The sequence below is a fragment of the Oncorhynchus mykiss genome, chromosome 7 (genome assembly GCF_013265735.2).
Source record: "Oncorhynchus mykiss isolate Arlee chromosome 7, USDA_OmykA_1.1, whole genome shotgun sequence".
Taxonomy (NCBI): Eukaryota; Metazoa; Chordata; class Actinopteri; order Salmoniformes; family Salmonidae; genus Oncorhynchus; species Oncorhynchus mykiss.
Window position 1 is genome coordinate 27,703,125 of NC_048571.1, and position 15,536 is coordinate 27,718,660.

The following is a 15,536-nucleotide window of genomic DNA, read 5'->3' on the forward strand; positions in this document are numbered from 1 at the left end:
GGGCCTAATGAATTTATTTCAATTGACTGATTTTCTTATATGTTATGTTACTACGTAAAATGGTAGAAATTGTTGCGTTTATATTTTTGTTCAGCATAGATGTAATTTAATTACCAACTCTGAAGAAGGCCTTAAAGCTTAATAAAGCGCAGTGATAATAGGAAGAGCAGTGTGCAGGTTTCTTATTTTTTTATCTCAAATTAACAGCTTTATAAAAAGTCACTTTTTCTTTCATTAAAGTCAGTTAATCTACTGAAGTTAACATTGCAACAACAGTTGAAATATTTCGATACCTGGACAATACATGAAGACAATCTTCTAATACCAATTCCCATATTTATTCAAAATATTTATTTTAGTTCCAAAACATGAGAATTGTAAAGATTAAAAGAAAAACATACAGTATAATATAATTTGCATTAAATTAAACAAATAGTTTAGTGGATAGACCAGGGTTTCCCAACCTCAGCCTCGGGACCCCAAGGGTAAGACGTTTTAGTTTTTGCCCTAGCACTACACAGCTGATTCAAATAATCAACTAATCATCAAGCTGTGTAGTGTTAAGGCAAAAACCAAAACGTTCACCCTTTGGTGTCTCGCTGCCAGTTTGGGAAATGATGGGATTGACAGTCTCAAATATCTCAACACAATAGTCTGCATTGGTAAGGACATTAAAATAGCTTACTTACCTCAATTAAAGTAGATACACCATTACATATAGGCCTACACTATATCCATATTGAAATGTGTAGAAAAACACTGGATAACGTTACCTTCTGATTCAGAAAATCCTTTAAAACAAACATTTATTTACACTCTAAAATGGATTAAAACAAAATATTACAATCCCAGAGATATGTCAATCATAACGTGCTTATTGTCCAGTGCTTGCATTACACTAGGTAGTCATTGTCATTCCGCAAAAACCCTGCGCTGATAGATTCTGTTACCCATGACTCTCTAACAATCTTAAACTTTTTGGTAAAGAGTCGTCTGAGGGTTCTTAAAGCCAACACTCTTGTTTCCTCCACCACTATGACATGAGAGACCCCTTCCTCAAGCTTCTGCACTACTGTCCCTCCGTGGAAGCGGAATTCCAGAGCCCGCGTGTCCAGACAAGTTGCCGGTACGATGCTTTTAGGGTCTCCTATGTCTGCGTATCTGTCCATGTAGACCCTGAAAGGTCTGAACATGCTAGTGGGGAGGTCATCCCAGCTGAAGCGTTCCTCCAACTTAGCGATGCACTGTGCCGTCAAAGTGTCCACTCTACCAATCCGACCAAAGACTTCCCTCAGCTGCTGCTCGTCCGTGTCCACAAAGTAGCTGTCTCCGTAGCAGTCGTATTCCTTGGCAAAGTGCTCCTTGGTGGAGGGTGAAATGTGTATCATGTGACGCGGTTGCCATGGCACCACCTGCTTCCTGTCTAGGCACTCCAGCAGCCAGGCAGCCCACACTACGTCGTGCTGGTCTGAAGAGATCAGGTTCTTCACGCGCATGTTCTCCACAGCGGCGATCACACAGTAGGTGTCCGGTCCCGGGTTCTGGACTACAATACCGCCACATCGGGCCACTGCTTTCTCCAGCTCCGCCTTGGGGTGCGCCTCATTGCCATTCATAACGCAGAACTCCACGTCCTCGAACATGTCCGTCTCCTTGGTAACGCCAGATAGGTCCTGGGACTTGAAGTGGTCGATGACGCCGACAGCTTTCTTGGGCTTGGCCGCTGCCGGCAACTTGCGCTTCTTCTTTTCAGGCTCGTCATTGATGCGGAGGTGGCGCGAGAACAACTTCCCGGACGCCTTGTTGCGAAACTGATCGAGCTCAGCTAGGGTCATGCACTGGTGCCACTCTTTGTCCTCCCGGATCTTCTCGATCCTGGGGAAGCGTAGCGTGCAGTTGGTTTTGTACATCTCACTACTGACTATTTCTGCTGCCTTCACCTGGATGATGACCGAGTTGCACGGGTCAATGTAGACTTCTGGTCTCTCCGTCCCACACAGAATAGAGGCCGGAGGGTCGTTCTTCCGGTAGACTTTCCAGTGCTTGGCCAGCTTCAACCCCAAGTCATACAGCTCCTTCATGGTGTAGCCGGAACCGATGCGACAGAGCGTGTGGAAAACGGAGGGTTTCTCTCCAGGCTTCGGAGCTTCGGCCACCGCGACGAGGAAATGAGACATCATGCCACCTCGCCTTCCTTTTCCCCAGTAGCCTCCGACAATCAACAGGTCGAGCTCATCCATCAAGCCATCAACGTACTCCGGCTTTATCTTGAGCCAGCCCTCACCTCGCTTATCGGGCTTGTAGACGGATGAGGGATCTTTCACCATGATGCCCTCTTCCCTGTTGTCAATGGCTTCGTTGAGGGCGTTTACCACCTCTTGCATAGTTTTGGCCTCCGTTTTCGGCACCACGTGTATCCTCCCTTTAACAGGAGTGAGGACAGTCTGAAGGTTGTCGTGGCGCACCTTCAACGTCTCGTTGCCAAACTTGTGGTCGTTCACAAGAAGTACATCGAAAACGCAAAAGCACGTCTGCAGCTCGGAGTCATCCACTAGCCTCTTGATGTCAAACTTGCTTCCTTTTTGCATGAAGGTGTCGGTAGTGGGGTTGTACGCCATCATCTCCCCATCCAGGATGCATTTGACTACATGGGGCTTGAAGACATTGTGGATGAAAGGCGTCAGGGAGCCCTCTAGCGGCGATGCACCAAACTGCTGGGTGTACTCGAAGGAGTTCCGTGTGAAGTACTTGTAGACGTCGCCATCCTTGTGCAGCTGGATGCGCTCTCCATCCAGCTTGGTCTCTATGAAGAAGGTGCTGTTGCCCATCTGCTTCTCCACCTGGCGCATGTTGGCCACGGCGGCCAGCATAGGTTTGAAGGCAAAGAACAGGCCAATGGACACTTCGCTGAGGGACACAAAGGGGTCGTGGAGCTGCCGGCACACCTTGTTTAGGTCTGTGGTGACGTTATAGAGCTCGGCCGCATCTAAGTGGAACACCTGGAGCACGGTCTCTTTGCTGACCCCCAGCTTCATGTCCTTCAAGATCATGCGGATAAGCCACTTCTGCTCCAGTGCCGTGCTCTGGGTGATAAGGTGCAGCAGGCTCTTCTTCACCAGGTCCTTCTGCTTACCAGCATTGTTGATGGCCACAGAGTCCAGAAAGTCGTTGACTTCTCTGATGGTGAGGTTTCCCTGGCTTGTGCAGCGTTTCTTCAACACAAAGTAGGTCATAAGAGCGAAATCTCCTGCCTCCCCCTGAGATGTGGTGGGGGTGCGGTAATTCAACAGTTTGTTGGCTTCCGGTCCATTCTTGGGGAGACCCAAGACGTCTATGTAGAGCTTGGCTAACATACTCTCTTTAATGCCATAGGCCACACGCTCCCTTTCGAACGAGGGGACTATGAGACGCATGGCCGGGTAGAAAGAGTCTGTGGTGGTAGGGTTGTCTTTGTGGAGGGCCGCATGGAATTTCCTCCAGGAGTCTATGAAGTCACGGAGAAACTTTGATTTGTCTGGTCGGAGTTTGGTCTTCTGTATTTTTTCAAGCGTAGTGCACAGGTGAAGAAATGGAACTTGAGCAGCGACAGAGCTCTGGGGAGCAGCAGATTCGCTTTTTGAGGTTCCCTCCATTGTAAAAGCTAAAAAAAACTAAAAAAGAACAAACGTTAATGACCCATAGATTCTAAGGGATGCTCTTAGTTTTCATCCAGGTGTTTATGTAATTGTTATATTGATAGAAAAATATGATCCTGTACTTTAGTAAGTAGTGTTCTACAGTGACTACTTCATTTGCAACATGCAGGGCTGGAGCCTGTCCATTATATGCAGCACAGTACATTGAGTATAACAACATTTCCCAAATTACTCACAGTTCCGTAGCTAATGACTACTCAATAAACAAAACATAACTTGAGAATGTGTTTTTAAAAATCTGTATGACCTAATCCATCACACCAGCCACATGTTTAGAAACTAGTTAGCGAGAATGTACACTATACAATGCATAGCCTGAATACTTATTGAAAACAACATCTCAAGTTAGCTAGCTATCTTACCTCAAAGCAACCAGCCAACTCGTCAGTGTCTTGCAACTCTTTGGGGATCCCTCCTCTACAACATGCTGTGACATGCCCGGGTTATGACTGCATCCATCATACGTGTCCTGACGAAACTGAAACAAACCAGACAGGAGTTGAGCACTAGAATGCTAAACACAGCTAGTTAGCGTTGTTGTGCCAGAGGTTGTGCAATGGTGCATGGTTATGCAGTTGGGGCCACTTCAGTAAGCTATGCTAGCTAGCATGCAATCTATAGGCACAGCTGTTAGATTATTTATTATCTACATTTATTTAACTAGGCAAGTCAGTTAAGAACAAATTCTTATTTTCAATGACGGCCTAGGAACAGTGGGTTAACTGCCTTGTTCAGGGGCAGAACGACAGATTTTTACCTCAGCCCAGATACTAACGTTAGATACATTAATGTTATCATGTTGTATGATGCGATTTCAAATTCAACAAATAACGTATCAAATTACCTGATTACTTCTTCTCGGTCTCAAAACATAAACATAGCCGTTTTTGATTATTATTTACAAACTATTATATGAGTTTCTAAAAAAACACTTCCTTGTTCACAAAGCGGAAACCGTCAGCCGCGTAAAACATCCAGTCGGAAACAAAACAAGAGACATAATGGACCTGGGGAAAAGCAATTATTTCATACGTCAGGAGAGGGCGGCAGATACATGTAAAAAAAAAAAATTCAAACCACAGCTGGATGAGGGAGTGGCATAAATTAGATGTTAGCGCACTGCTAATTAGAATGCCCTTTATTTTGTGTCCAACTTTTTTATATATATAAAAAGGTGATAGGATAACATTCATTTTATCAATGTTTCTGTAAAACATTTAATTTCGATACATATTAATTGATGCAGATACAGCACATGGTCACAATACCTTTGGTTACATGCAGAAAAATAATCATTAAGTAATATTCATTTTGTAAACACACCTCTATAATAGCTTTGAATTTGATCAAATTCATGTTCCAATGTCCATAAAAATGGGTTAAGTCATTTAAGTCCTGACACAGTATGCAACACACACACACACATGCCTCATGGCTGTATTAAACTATATCTTCTGGAAATTCATACAAATTCCTCACTGTGCACTGCCCTGACTGCCCTAAACGTAACACACAATGTAGGCCTACAAACAACCTTGCCACATGTCAACCAACAGATTTACTCGAGGTCAAGAGTCCCTGCACCAAGCAAAACATGAAGATAAAGATGTATATGAACTGTGGTGCTTTAGTTCCTCAAGAAAGTATTGTACACCACAGATAAATGAAAGTATTGTAGACTGAAAATTGTGTGCACACCAAAAAAATGTTTTCTTGCTTACTCTTTACAGTGAATTTTATATACAGTACCAGTCAAAGGTTTGGACATATCTACTCATTCAAGTTTTTTATTTTTACAGAGGGTAGTGCGTACGGCCCAGTACATCACTAGGGACAAGTTTCTGCCATCCAGGACCTCTATACCAGGCAGTGTCAGAAGAAGGCCCTAAAAATTGTCAAAGACTCCAGCCATGCTAGTCAAGTACTGTAATGCCAAGAGTGTGCAAAGCTGTCGGTAAGGCAAAGAGTGGCTACTTTGAAGAATCTAAAATATAAAATATATTTTGGTTTGTTTAAAAAAAAATTGGTTACTACATGATTCCATATGTGTTATTTCATAGTTTTGATGTCTTCATTATTATTCTACAATGTAGAAAATAGTAAAAAAGTAAGAAAAACCCTTGAATGAGTAGGTGTGTCCAAACTTTTGACTGGTACTGTAGTTTAACCAGCGACCAATATATCTATAAAGAGACGAACAGGATCTTTACTCCTTTTAATTATAATGTAATAATAACTATAGGGCTTGCAGTGGATGCAGAGGCACTCGTAGGTAAAATACCCTGACACTGATAGAAAGTCAGACACTCCTAATGGTTAAGATGATTATTCAGGGTAGGGCAATCTGATCCTAGACCTGTGCTTAGGGGGCAACATCTACCTCTGAAGTAGGTCGTCCGGTTTGCAATAATCTTTGCCCACTAGGGGGCCTCCTCTCCCTCTACATGCTAGAGAGAAGGAGAGAGGGAGGGGGAGGGAGAGAGAGAGAGAGAAAGCCGCACATCCTGAGTCACCTCACAGCCAGAGTTGTTTATATCCAGTTTTGCTGCTGCTGCAGTAGTGGAGAAAGCCAGGGAGAGATGGAGCCCGCAGGACAGAGAACACAGACACACACTCCACGCTGGTTTATCGTAGGGGCACCTGGTTCATTTATACAGTAGAGCAGATGCCTGACAGGGATATAGGCCTATACAATGGTCTGCTGTCATGAAAAGCCAAACCAACATCCACAGTCAGCCATAGCATAGGTCTCACTTTACACAGTAGGACTGCAGAGTTAGCCAGGTTCATAACAGCGGTTGCGTAACAGTGCTGTATGTGCCACTGTCAGAGAGCGAGGTAGAGCGAGCGCCGACCTAGAAGATGGTAAACAAGTGACGTCAGCTGCTGCTGCCGATGTCGTGGCGTGCTTCTGCTCGCTCCAGTGTGAGAGGGGAGAATGCAGGATAGGATTTGAGGGGGGGGGGGGGTAGTATCATCTGGGACTGGCAGGTTTGTACTGCTCATCCTTCATAGAGGTACAGTATATGGATATGGAACATATTTGGATTTGAACTTAACTGTAGTTAAGCTTCTACTGTGACTGTTATGGTTCCAATACCAGGGGCGGTATTTATTAATTGTAGATCAGCACTCCTACTCTGAGACACTTTATGAATACGGCCCTGCTGCAGTAATTATATCCCAGAAACAGTGATGATGATCCATCCCTCATTAAAACGGTTGCAGAAAACAAGTGCCACAGACAAGTTAAACAAAACAAAGTCACAGACAAACACAAAAGTCCTAAGACAAAAATTCCATCAAACCACATGGCATTATTTTCACAGTAGCATCTAAGAATGACATTTTGGGGCCCACTTTCGGGCGTATTTTCTTCTAGCCTTTTTTGGGGCTTAAATATGGTCTGGTACAAAATTGTGTTGACTACGGCAAAAATACCAAGCCTCACAGATGGAGGCTCCCAGTTCTCAGAATGAGACACCTACAGGTATGTGCTGCTGGCAGTAGTTGTGTAAACAAATATAGTGCCAAGGCAGGTTTGATTTATTCTGTCTCACATTATACAACGGGCAGGTCGGAGACAGGGTCTATTCATGTAATACACACATTATACAGTTTGTGTGTGTGTCATTGGCATGCTACAGTTTTGTGAGGCCCCCTTGCAAGGTCTGAGCAAGGAACATGGCTTATGAGGTGTTCATATGCTATCTGGAGGGAAAGGGCCCCTGGACCCCAACCCCCTCAAAAAATTATTGGGTTGGAGGCTCCCAAGAGGTCATAGTGAGTGTATAGTGTATTGTGAGGGCGTGTGGTATGCCAGTGGTGTGTGTAGTCCTGCTGTGTTTGTGTAACAGATGTGAAACGGCTAGCTAGTTAGCGGTGGTGCGCGCTAAATAGCGTTTCAATCGGTGACGTCACTTGCTCTGAGACCTTGAAGTAGTGGTTCCCCTTGCTCTGCAAGGGCCGCGGCTTTTGTGGAGCGACGGGTAACGATGCTTCGTGGGTGACTGTTGTTGATGTGTGCAGAGGGTCCCTGGTTCGCCCCCGAGTATGGGCGAGGGGACGGTCTAAAGTTATACTGTTACATTTGCTTTATTCTACTGGCAGGGAGAGCCAGACAGTGCAGAGCATACTTCTACTAAATTTAGATTGACCTCCACACAATCTCTCTTTCTGTGTGTGTGTTTGTGCATGCGTGTCAGCATCACTTTTGATCTCCTTGTCATTCCACCAGATCATCTACAGATGTAGGATCTTAATTTGAGCACCCTGTTGCAGGATAACTGTTCTGCAATGCAGTGTATTTGAGGTTTAAAAAGGCTTCTGAAGTTTGCAATTTCCACTTTAAAATGTTCCCTTACAAGAAATGTATCAACCCCTACAAAAGTGTACATTAATTATAATCAACATAATCATTCACATTCCCTGTTGCTGCAGGATAATTATCCTGCTGTAGCAAACTGGTTCAAATTAAGATCTTACATCTGTATCTAGTCTGCTGTCTACCCAATGTGAATTTCAACGCTCACTTTCTCTCTCCCGCTCACATTCACAAGTGTTCGACACTGGACATGATGCTATTTGTCATTGTACAGCACCCTGTGGTTACATCACAGGCCCGTGGCTAAAACAGAGAGAGATCAACAGCTCTCCACTGACCCCCGCATTGACCATTGACCTGTTGGCTTATGGCAAGGGATAAGTCCGGACGGGAATGGATGGGGGTGGACCAGATGGACGGACTACACTGTGGGAACGCACAGATGGACTACTACTACACACTACTCCACACTGGACGGTTCAATGAGAGTGCTGGTGTCCATCCACAGGCATGGCGTTATATTGATACCAGGAAATGGAAGACATTTACAATAACGCTGGGTATTGCCCAATAATGACCTACTCTACCATGTCATTGAGCGGGTGGGCCGCAATAGCCATGTAGCAATTAAGAGCGTTGGCCAGTAACCAGAAGGTCGCTGGTTTGAATCCAGAAGCCAATTAGGTAAAAAAAAAAAAAAATATTGAGCAAGGCACTTAACCCTAATTGCTTCTGTAAGTCTTTCTGGATAAGAGTGTCTGCTAAAAAATGTATGTTGTTTTCTTGGTATTGGAGAGGATTCCTGTTTACCCTTACTCCCTAAGGATATATCACCAGTCAAGAGATAAGGTGGTTTAATGGTGGTTTGTACATACGCTGTTACATTCAAGGACCAGGGGTGGATTTTCCAAATTTTGACTGTGACTTTTTCCCCCATTCTAAAACCTTTTTCCCCTATACCTTTTCAGGCCGCTGGGATTTGTGGTGGGAACTGAGAACAACTGAGCACATTACAACACACACTGGAACTTGTCCCAGTACTTGTTCCAGTCACCACAACCATGGACATGAGGTCACACGACATCTCCCTCTTATGCAACCTACTCAAGATATCGCAGGCTCTCCTTAAAGATTTGCCTGACGAATCAAAGTGAATGCTTCCACTGCTCTATGTTCGCTACATAGATCAGTCTGAAACTGCCATCATTGAAGTCGTTTGTGTTGACGTCAAAATAAGGGGTATGGTACAAAACAAAGTAACAGCGATTGGAAGGAGGCTCTGGTACAAAAAAAACAACATAAAATTAAAGTACAAGGGGTAAAAATATCATGATTGTGTCCCAAATGGCACCATATTGCCTAGCACACTACTTTTGAACAGAGCCCTATAGACCCCACTCATGAAAAATACTGGTGAATTACTACACAAAAACCTATTTGAGCAGAAGTGACTACGTAGTGAACGTGTAGTTTATGCACTACTCAAGAAACACAAGTAGAGTTTTGTAGTGTTCAGTAGGAAAACAGTAGTGTTTTCAGTAGTAATCGGGTATAGATTTTGACATCTTGGTAGTAAATAAGTAGTCACTACACTAGAGCCAGACTATCAGCTTTTTGTGACCACAGAAGAAGTCAAAACAGGAAGTAGTAGCTGTTAGCTAACTATAATCATCTTCCATCCTTTGTAATCCTCCCTTTCATACCCCTTGTGCTGGCACCATCTGTAAGTTTAAACATTCTTTCATGGTTTATGACTACTTTCATGTCATTGTTTAGTCTTTTATATAACTTTTTACCACATCTAAAAGACTGCTAGCCAAAATGGTCTTGTGTTTAGCCTAGCTGTTTGCTAGCCCCATTGAAATGAAGCTATGTAGACTGATTTCATCATGCTTGCAAGGACTGACGCCAGAGACGAGAAGCAGGTATGGGGAGGCAAACGTTTAATCAGGAACAGCCATGAAACAAGACAGGAACAGCGTCAGCACACGGGTATACAAGGACATGTGAACATTAATGCTGAAGCAGGGAACAGAGCGGGGAACCAGACAGATATAGGGGAGGAAATGACAGAGGTGATTGAGTCCAATAATCGGTGATGCACGTGACAGGGGGGAAGGCAGGTGTGCGTAAAGATGGTGGCAGGAGTGCGCAATGCTGGGGAGCCTGGCGAGAGGGGGAGTGGGAGCAGGCGTGACACTGCTAGCGAATTAATAAGTATGTGTTTGTGCGCAAATGTAAAGTATGTTCATATTCATATACTTACTCATTCTACTTACCTCTTTTGACATGTTGCCAACGAGGCCCTCGAAATAAGAATACCGGAGACCATTGTTGGCAAGATTAACATTGTTTATCAAATGTTTTTCTGGGTTGTCTTATGTGACCTCTGTTGATAATGGCTTATAATTTGTTGCCTCTTGTGCTTGTCTTAATTTTCTAAAAGGATACTGTGGTGGAGAAATGTTGTCGCAACAAAAAAAAGAGGATATGAAGATAGTTAAATCAAAGCCAAAGAAGACAAGGTCTAAAAGGGATTAACATAAGTGTAAATATGTAATTGGTATTTAATAAAAACAAAATCTCAATTAAGTTTGTATTAGCTTGTTATTTATTGTTTGATTATACAACTACAGTTAGAAACTTGAGGAAATAACATGTGCACTACTAGTGACAGTAGGGAAACAAGAAGATGAGTAGTAAATGTGTCACGCCCTGACCTTAGAGCCTTTTTATTTCTCTATTTGGTTAGGTCGGGGTGTGATTTGGGTGGGCATTCTAGTTGAACAATTTCTTTGTTGGCCGGGTATGGTTCCCAATCAGAGGCAGCTGTCTATCGTTGTCTCTGATTGGGGATCATACTTAGGCAGCCATTTTTCCACCTTTAGTTTGTGGGATCTTGTTTTTGTGTAGTGCCTGTGAGCACTCCAGTCGTTACGTCTCGTTTGCGGTTTATTGTTTTTGTTAGTGAGTTTTATTTTAAACATGTGGAACTCTATGCACGCTGCGCCTTTCGTCCGACCGTTTTACGAACAACGTGACAAAATGTCAGTTTTCAATATTAATTCAAAAGGATCAGGAGCAATTCAGCAGTGACACAACACTACACACACAAACTGCAGTAGTAATTCAATAGGAATTGAGTAGGCATACAGCATGTAGGAATTGTGTAGGTATGTGTAGGTTTTTATGAGGGCGCATGGCGAGACCCAAATGTAGACACAGGAGGCAGATGGTTGAGCTCCGATATTTACTACACCAAAAGGGGTAGGCAAACGTCAGGTCGGGGACAGGCGAGTTCATAAACCAGGTCCAAACAGTACGAGGGGATAGGCAGGCTCGAGGTCAGAACAGGCAGAGTGGTCAGGCAGGCGGATTCGGTGTCAGGACAGGCAAGGGTCAAAACCAGGAGGGCTAGGAAAAAAAGACTGGGAACAATACGAGCTAGGAGAAACGCTGGTTGACTTGACAAAACCAGATGAACTGGCACAGAGAGACAGGAAACACAGGGATAAATACATCGGGCACTAATGGGGAAAACAGGAGACACCTGGAGGTGGGTAGAGACAATCACCAAGACAGGTGAAACAGATCAGGGCGTGATTGCTTTAGGTAGTAGATACTAAAAAAGCTCAGTAGTTACACAGTAGTCATTAAGGGAGAATGGAAATAAATAGGAAATGCATAGTGTTCACCAGTAATGAAGCATCCCAATATATCACTCATTACTACTTAATTTATTACACATCTCAATAGCAATCAAGTAGTAAAACCAGTAGGTTTTGTGTCGATCTTGTGTAGTAGTGATGAGTAGTAATTCAGTAGTACTTTTTCATGAGGGTCAAAAGTAATGTAGCACATATGGAATAGGATGCCATTTGGGACACAGTCTTTGATTAAACAGACCAGGTGGATGTTTGGGTTGTTACAGGCTGGAGGTTAAATTCAGAAGACAGTGTCTCGTAATTGTTATCTAGTCCTGTCACTTGATTTAGAGTCTCTCATAAAATAGCTGTTGTGTATTTTATGGTCTTGATGCATGGTGCACCTAATGTGACCAACTGGGTTTTGAACCCAGGTAGTCTGTGCACCAGAAGACAGTGTTAGCCCGCTAAGCTAAAGCCTGGGCATTAGTTTGGGGAGTTAATACTAGTCTCAGGCAAGTTTACTCATCACATAAGCAAGATGGGGCAACGTATTGGGTATTGGGCAATGCCACGATTTGTTTCACTTCCGTGAGTGCAGGTTTTCCTTTTCCAGTTGCAATGCCATTGAAGGCATATATTCCCCTCGGCAAATGTCTTGTTTTAGAAGGCTTTATTTCAATGTGCCCATCCAATATGCATCAGTTGAGATATCCATCACAGTGAGTTAGTTAGCAAACATGGTCTAGCCACTCTAGACCTGAAATGCAGATGAATGAATGTCAAATCATTCAGTTCTTACATCTGTTATAGACCTGGCCAATCAAGTGTGACCTGTGACTGCAGTGTAATCAATGAAAAAACAAGCCGACCTGGGAACCTTAGTTTAGCATTTACTCAGTTTAACTCAATGGGGAAACTCCTAGCCTCTGGAAATTAAATAAAACATTTGGGAATTGAAGATCTGCTTGCAAATGGGCACTAAGCCCCCATTTTATAGGAGTATTTAATTTTTCTTTGAGTCGCTTCCCATGATCATACCTGTTTTTTTTATTTCACCTTTATTTAACCAGGTAAGCTACTTGAGAACAAGTTCTCATTTACAACTGCGACCTGGCCAAGATAAAGCAAAGCAGTGCGACAGAAACAACAACACATGGGATAAACAAGCATACAGTCAATAACACAATAGAAAAAAACAAAGTCTATATACAGGGTGTGCAAAAGGCATGAGGAGGTAAGGCAGGGTAGCCTATCGGTTAGAGCGGTGGACTAGTAACCGGAAGGTTGTAAGTTCAAACCCTGAGCTGACAAAGTACAAATCTGTCGTTCTGCCCCTGAACAAGGCAGTTAAACTACTGTTCCTAGGCCGTCATTGAAAATAAGAATTTGTTCTTAACTGACTTGTCTAGTTAAATGAATAGGCCATAGTAGCAAAATAATTACAATTTAGCAAATTAAAACTGGAGTGATAGATGAGTAGTGATACTGGTGTGCAAAAGAGCAGCAAAGTAAATAAAAACAATATGGGGATGAGGTAGGTAGATTGGGTGGGCTATTTACAGATAGACTATGTACAGCTGCAGTGATCGGTTAGCTGCAATTTTTGCAATTCCAGTCACTGGCAGCAGAGAACTGGAAGGAAAGGCGTCCAAAGGAGGTGTTGGCTTTGGGGATGACCAGTGAGATATACCTGCTGGAACGCGTGCTACGGGTGGGTGTTGTTATCGCGACCAGTGAGCTGAGATAAGGCGGAGCTTTACCTGGAATAGACTTATAGATGACCTGTTGCCAGTGGGTCTGGCGACGAATATGTAGCGAGGGCCAGCTGACGAGAGCATACAGGTCGCAGTGGTGGGTGGTATAATATGGCTGGGGCAGTATTGAGTAGCTTGGATGAATAAGGTGCCCAGAGTAAACTGCCTGTAAACTGTCTGCTACTCAGGCCCAGTTGCTAATATATGCATATTATGGATAGAAAACACTCTGAAGTTTCTAAAACTGTTTGAATGATGTCTGTGAGTATAACAGAACTCATATGGCAAGCAAAAACCTGTGAAAAAATCCAACCAGGAAGTGGCAAATCTGAGGTTTGTAGTTTTTCAACTCTTTGCCTATCGAATATACAGTGTCTATGGGGTCATATTGCACTTCCTACGGCTTCCACTAGATGTCAACAGTCTTTAGAACCTTGTTTGATGCTTCTACTGGGAAGGAGGGGGGAATGGAAGCTGAATGAGTCAGAGGTCTGCCAGAGTGGCATGAGCTGGTCACACGCGTTCACGTGAGAGTTAGCTTGCGTTCCATTGCATTTCTGAAGACAAAGGAATTCTCCGGTTGGAACATTATTGAAGATTTATGTTAAAAACATCCTAAAAATTAATTCTATACATCGTTTGACATGTTTCTAAGACCTGTAATGGAACTTTTTGACTTTTCATCTGGACCTAGTGATCGCGCCTCGTGAATTTGGATTACTGGGCTAAACGCATGAACAAAAAGGAGGTATTTGGACATACAGTGCCTTGCGAAAGTATTCGGCCCCTTTGAACTTTGCGACCTTTTGCCATATTTCAGGCTTCAAACATAAAAATATAAAACTGTATTTTTTTGTGAAGAATCAACAACAAGTGGGACACAATCATGAAGTGGAACGACATTTATTGGATATTTCAAACTTTTTTAACAAATCAAAAACTGAAAAATTGGGCATGCAAAATTATTCAGCCCCTTTACTTTCAGTGCAGCAAACTCTCTCCAGAAGTTCAGTGAGGATCTCTGAATGATCCAATGTTGACCTAAATGACTAATGATGATAAATACAATCCACCTGTGTGTAATCAAGTCTCCGTATAAATGCACCTGCACTGTGATAGTCTCAGAGGTCCGTTAAAAGCGCAGAGAGCATCATGAAGAACAAGGAACACACCAGGCAGGTCCGAGATACTGTTGTGAAGAAGTTTAAAGCCGGATTTGGATACAAAAAGATTTCCCAAGCTTTAAACATCCCAAGGAGCACTGTGCAAGCGATAATATTGAAATGGAAGGAGTATCAGACCACTGCAAATATACCAAGACCTTGCCGTCCCTCTAAACCTTCAGCTCATACAAGGAGAAGACTGATCAGAGATGCAGCCAAGAGGCCCATGATCACTCTGGATGAACTGCAGAGATCTACAGCTGAGGTGGGAGACTCTGTCCATAGGACAACAATCAGTTGTATATTGCACAAATCTGGCCTTTATGGAAGAGTGGCAAGAAGAAAGCCATTTCTTAAAGATATTCATAAAAAGTGTAGTTTAAAGTTTGCCACAAGCCACCTGGGAGACACACCAAACATGTGGAAGAAGGTGCTCTGGTCAGATGAAACCAAAATTGAACTTTTTGGCAACAATGCAAAACGTTATGTTTGGCGTAAAAGCAACACAGCTGAACACACCATCCCCACTGTCAAACATGGTGGTGGCAGAATCATGGTTTGGGCCTGCTTTTCTTCAGAAGGGACAGGGAAGATGGTTAAAATTGATGGGAAGATGGATGGAGCCAAATACAGGACCATTCTGGAAGAAAACCTGATGGAGTCTGCAAAAGACCTGAGACTGGGACGGAGATTTGTCTTCCAACAAGACAATGATCCAAAACATAAAGCAAAATCCACAATGGAATGGTTCAAAATAAACATATCCAGGTGTTAGAATGGCCAAGTCAAAGTCCAGACCTGAATCCAATCGAGAATCTGTGGAAAGAACTGAAAACTGCTGTTCACAAATGCTCTCCATCCAACCTCACTGAGCTCGAGCTGTTTTTGCAAGGAAGAATGGGAAAAAATGTCAGTCTCTCGATGTGCAAAACTGATAGAGACATACCCCAAGC

General features: G+C 43.3%; 1 protein-coding gene across 1 annotated transcript; it reads right to left on the minus strand.

The window, feature by feature from the left end:
- Positions 1–328: 328 nt before the first annotated feature.
- LOC110527595 (ligase IV, DNA, ATP-dependent) lies at positions 329–4,716 on the minus strand. Its single transcript, XM_021608980.2, has 3 exons — positions 4,540–4,716; positions 4,058–4,173; positions 329–3,650 (listed from the first exon to the last, which is right to left on the minus strand). The coding sequence occupies exon 3, from the start codon at positions 3,630–3,632 to the stop codon at positions 894–896; it is 2,739 nt and encodes a 912-aa protein (XP_021464655.1). The 5' UTR covers positions 3,633–3,650; positions 4,058–4,173; positions 4,540–4,716; the 3' UTR covers positions 329–893.
- Positions 4,717–15,536: the final 10,820 nt, after the last annotated feature.

Bases quoted from the DNA above. Each gene is read 5' to 3' on its own strand.
- LOC110527595 (XM_021608980.2), bottom strand. From the start codon at position 3,632: ATGGAGGGAACCTCAAAAAGCGAATCTGCTGCTCCCCAGAGCTCTGTC.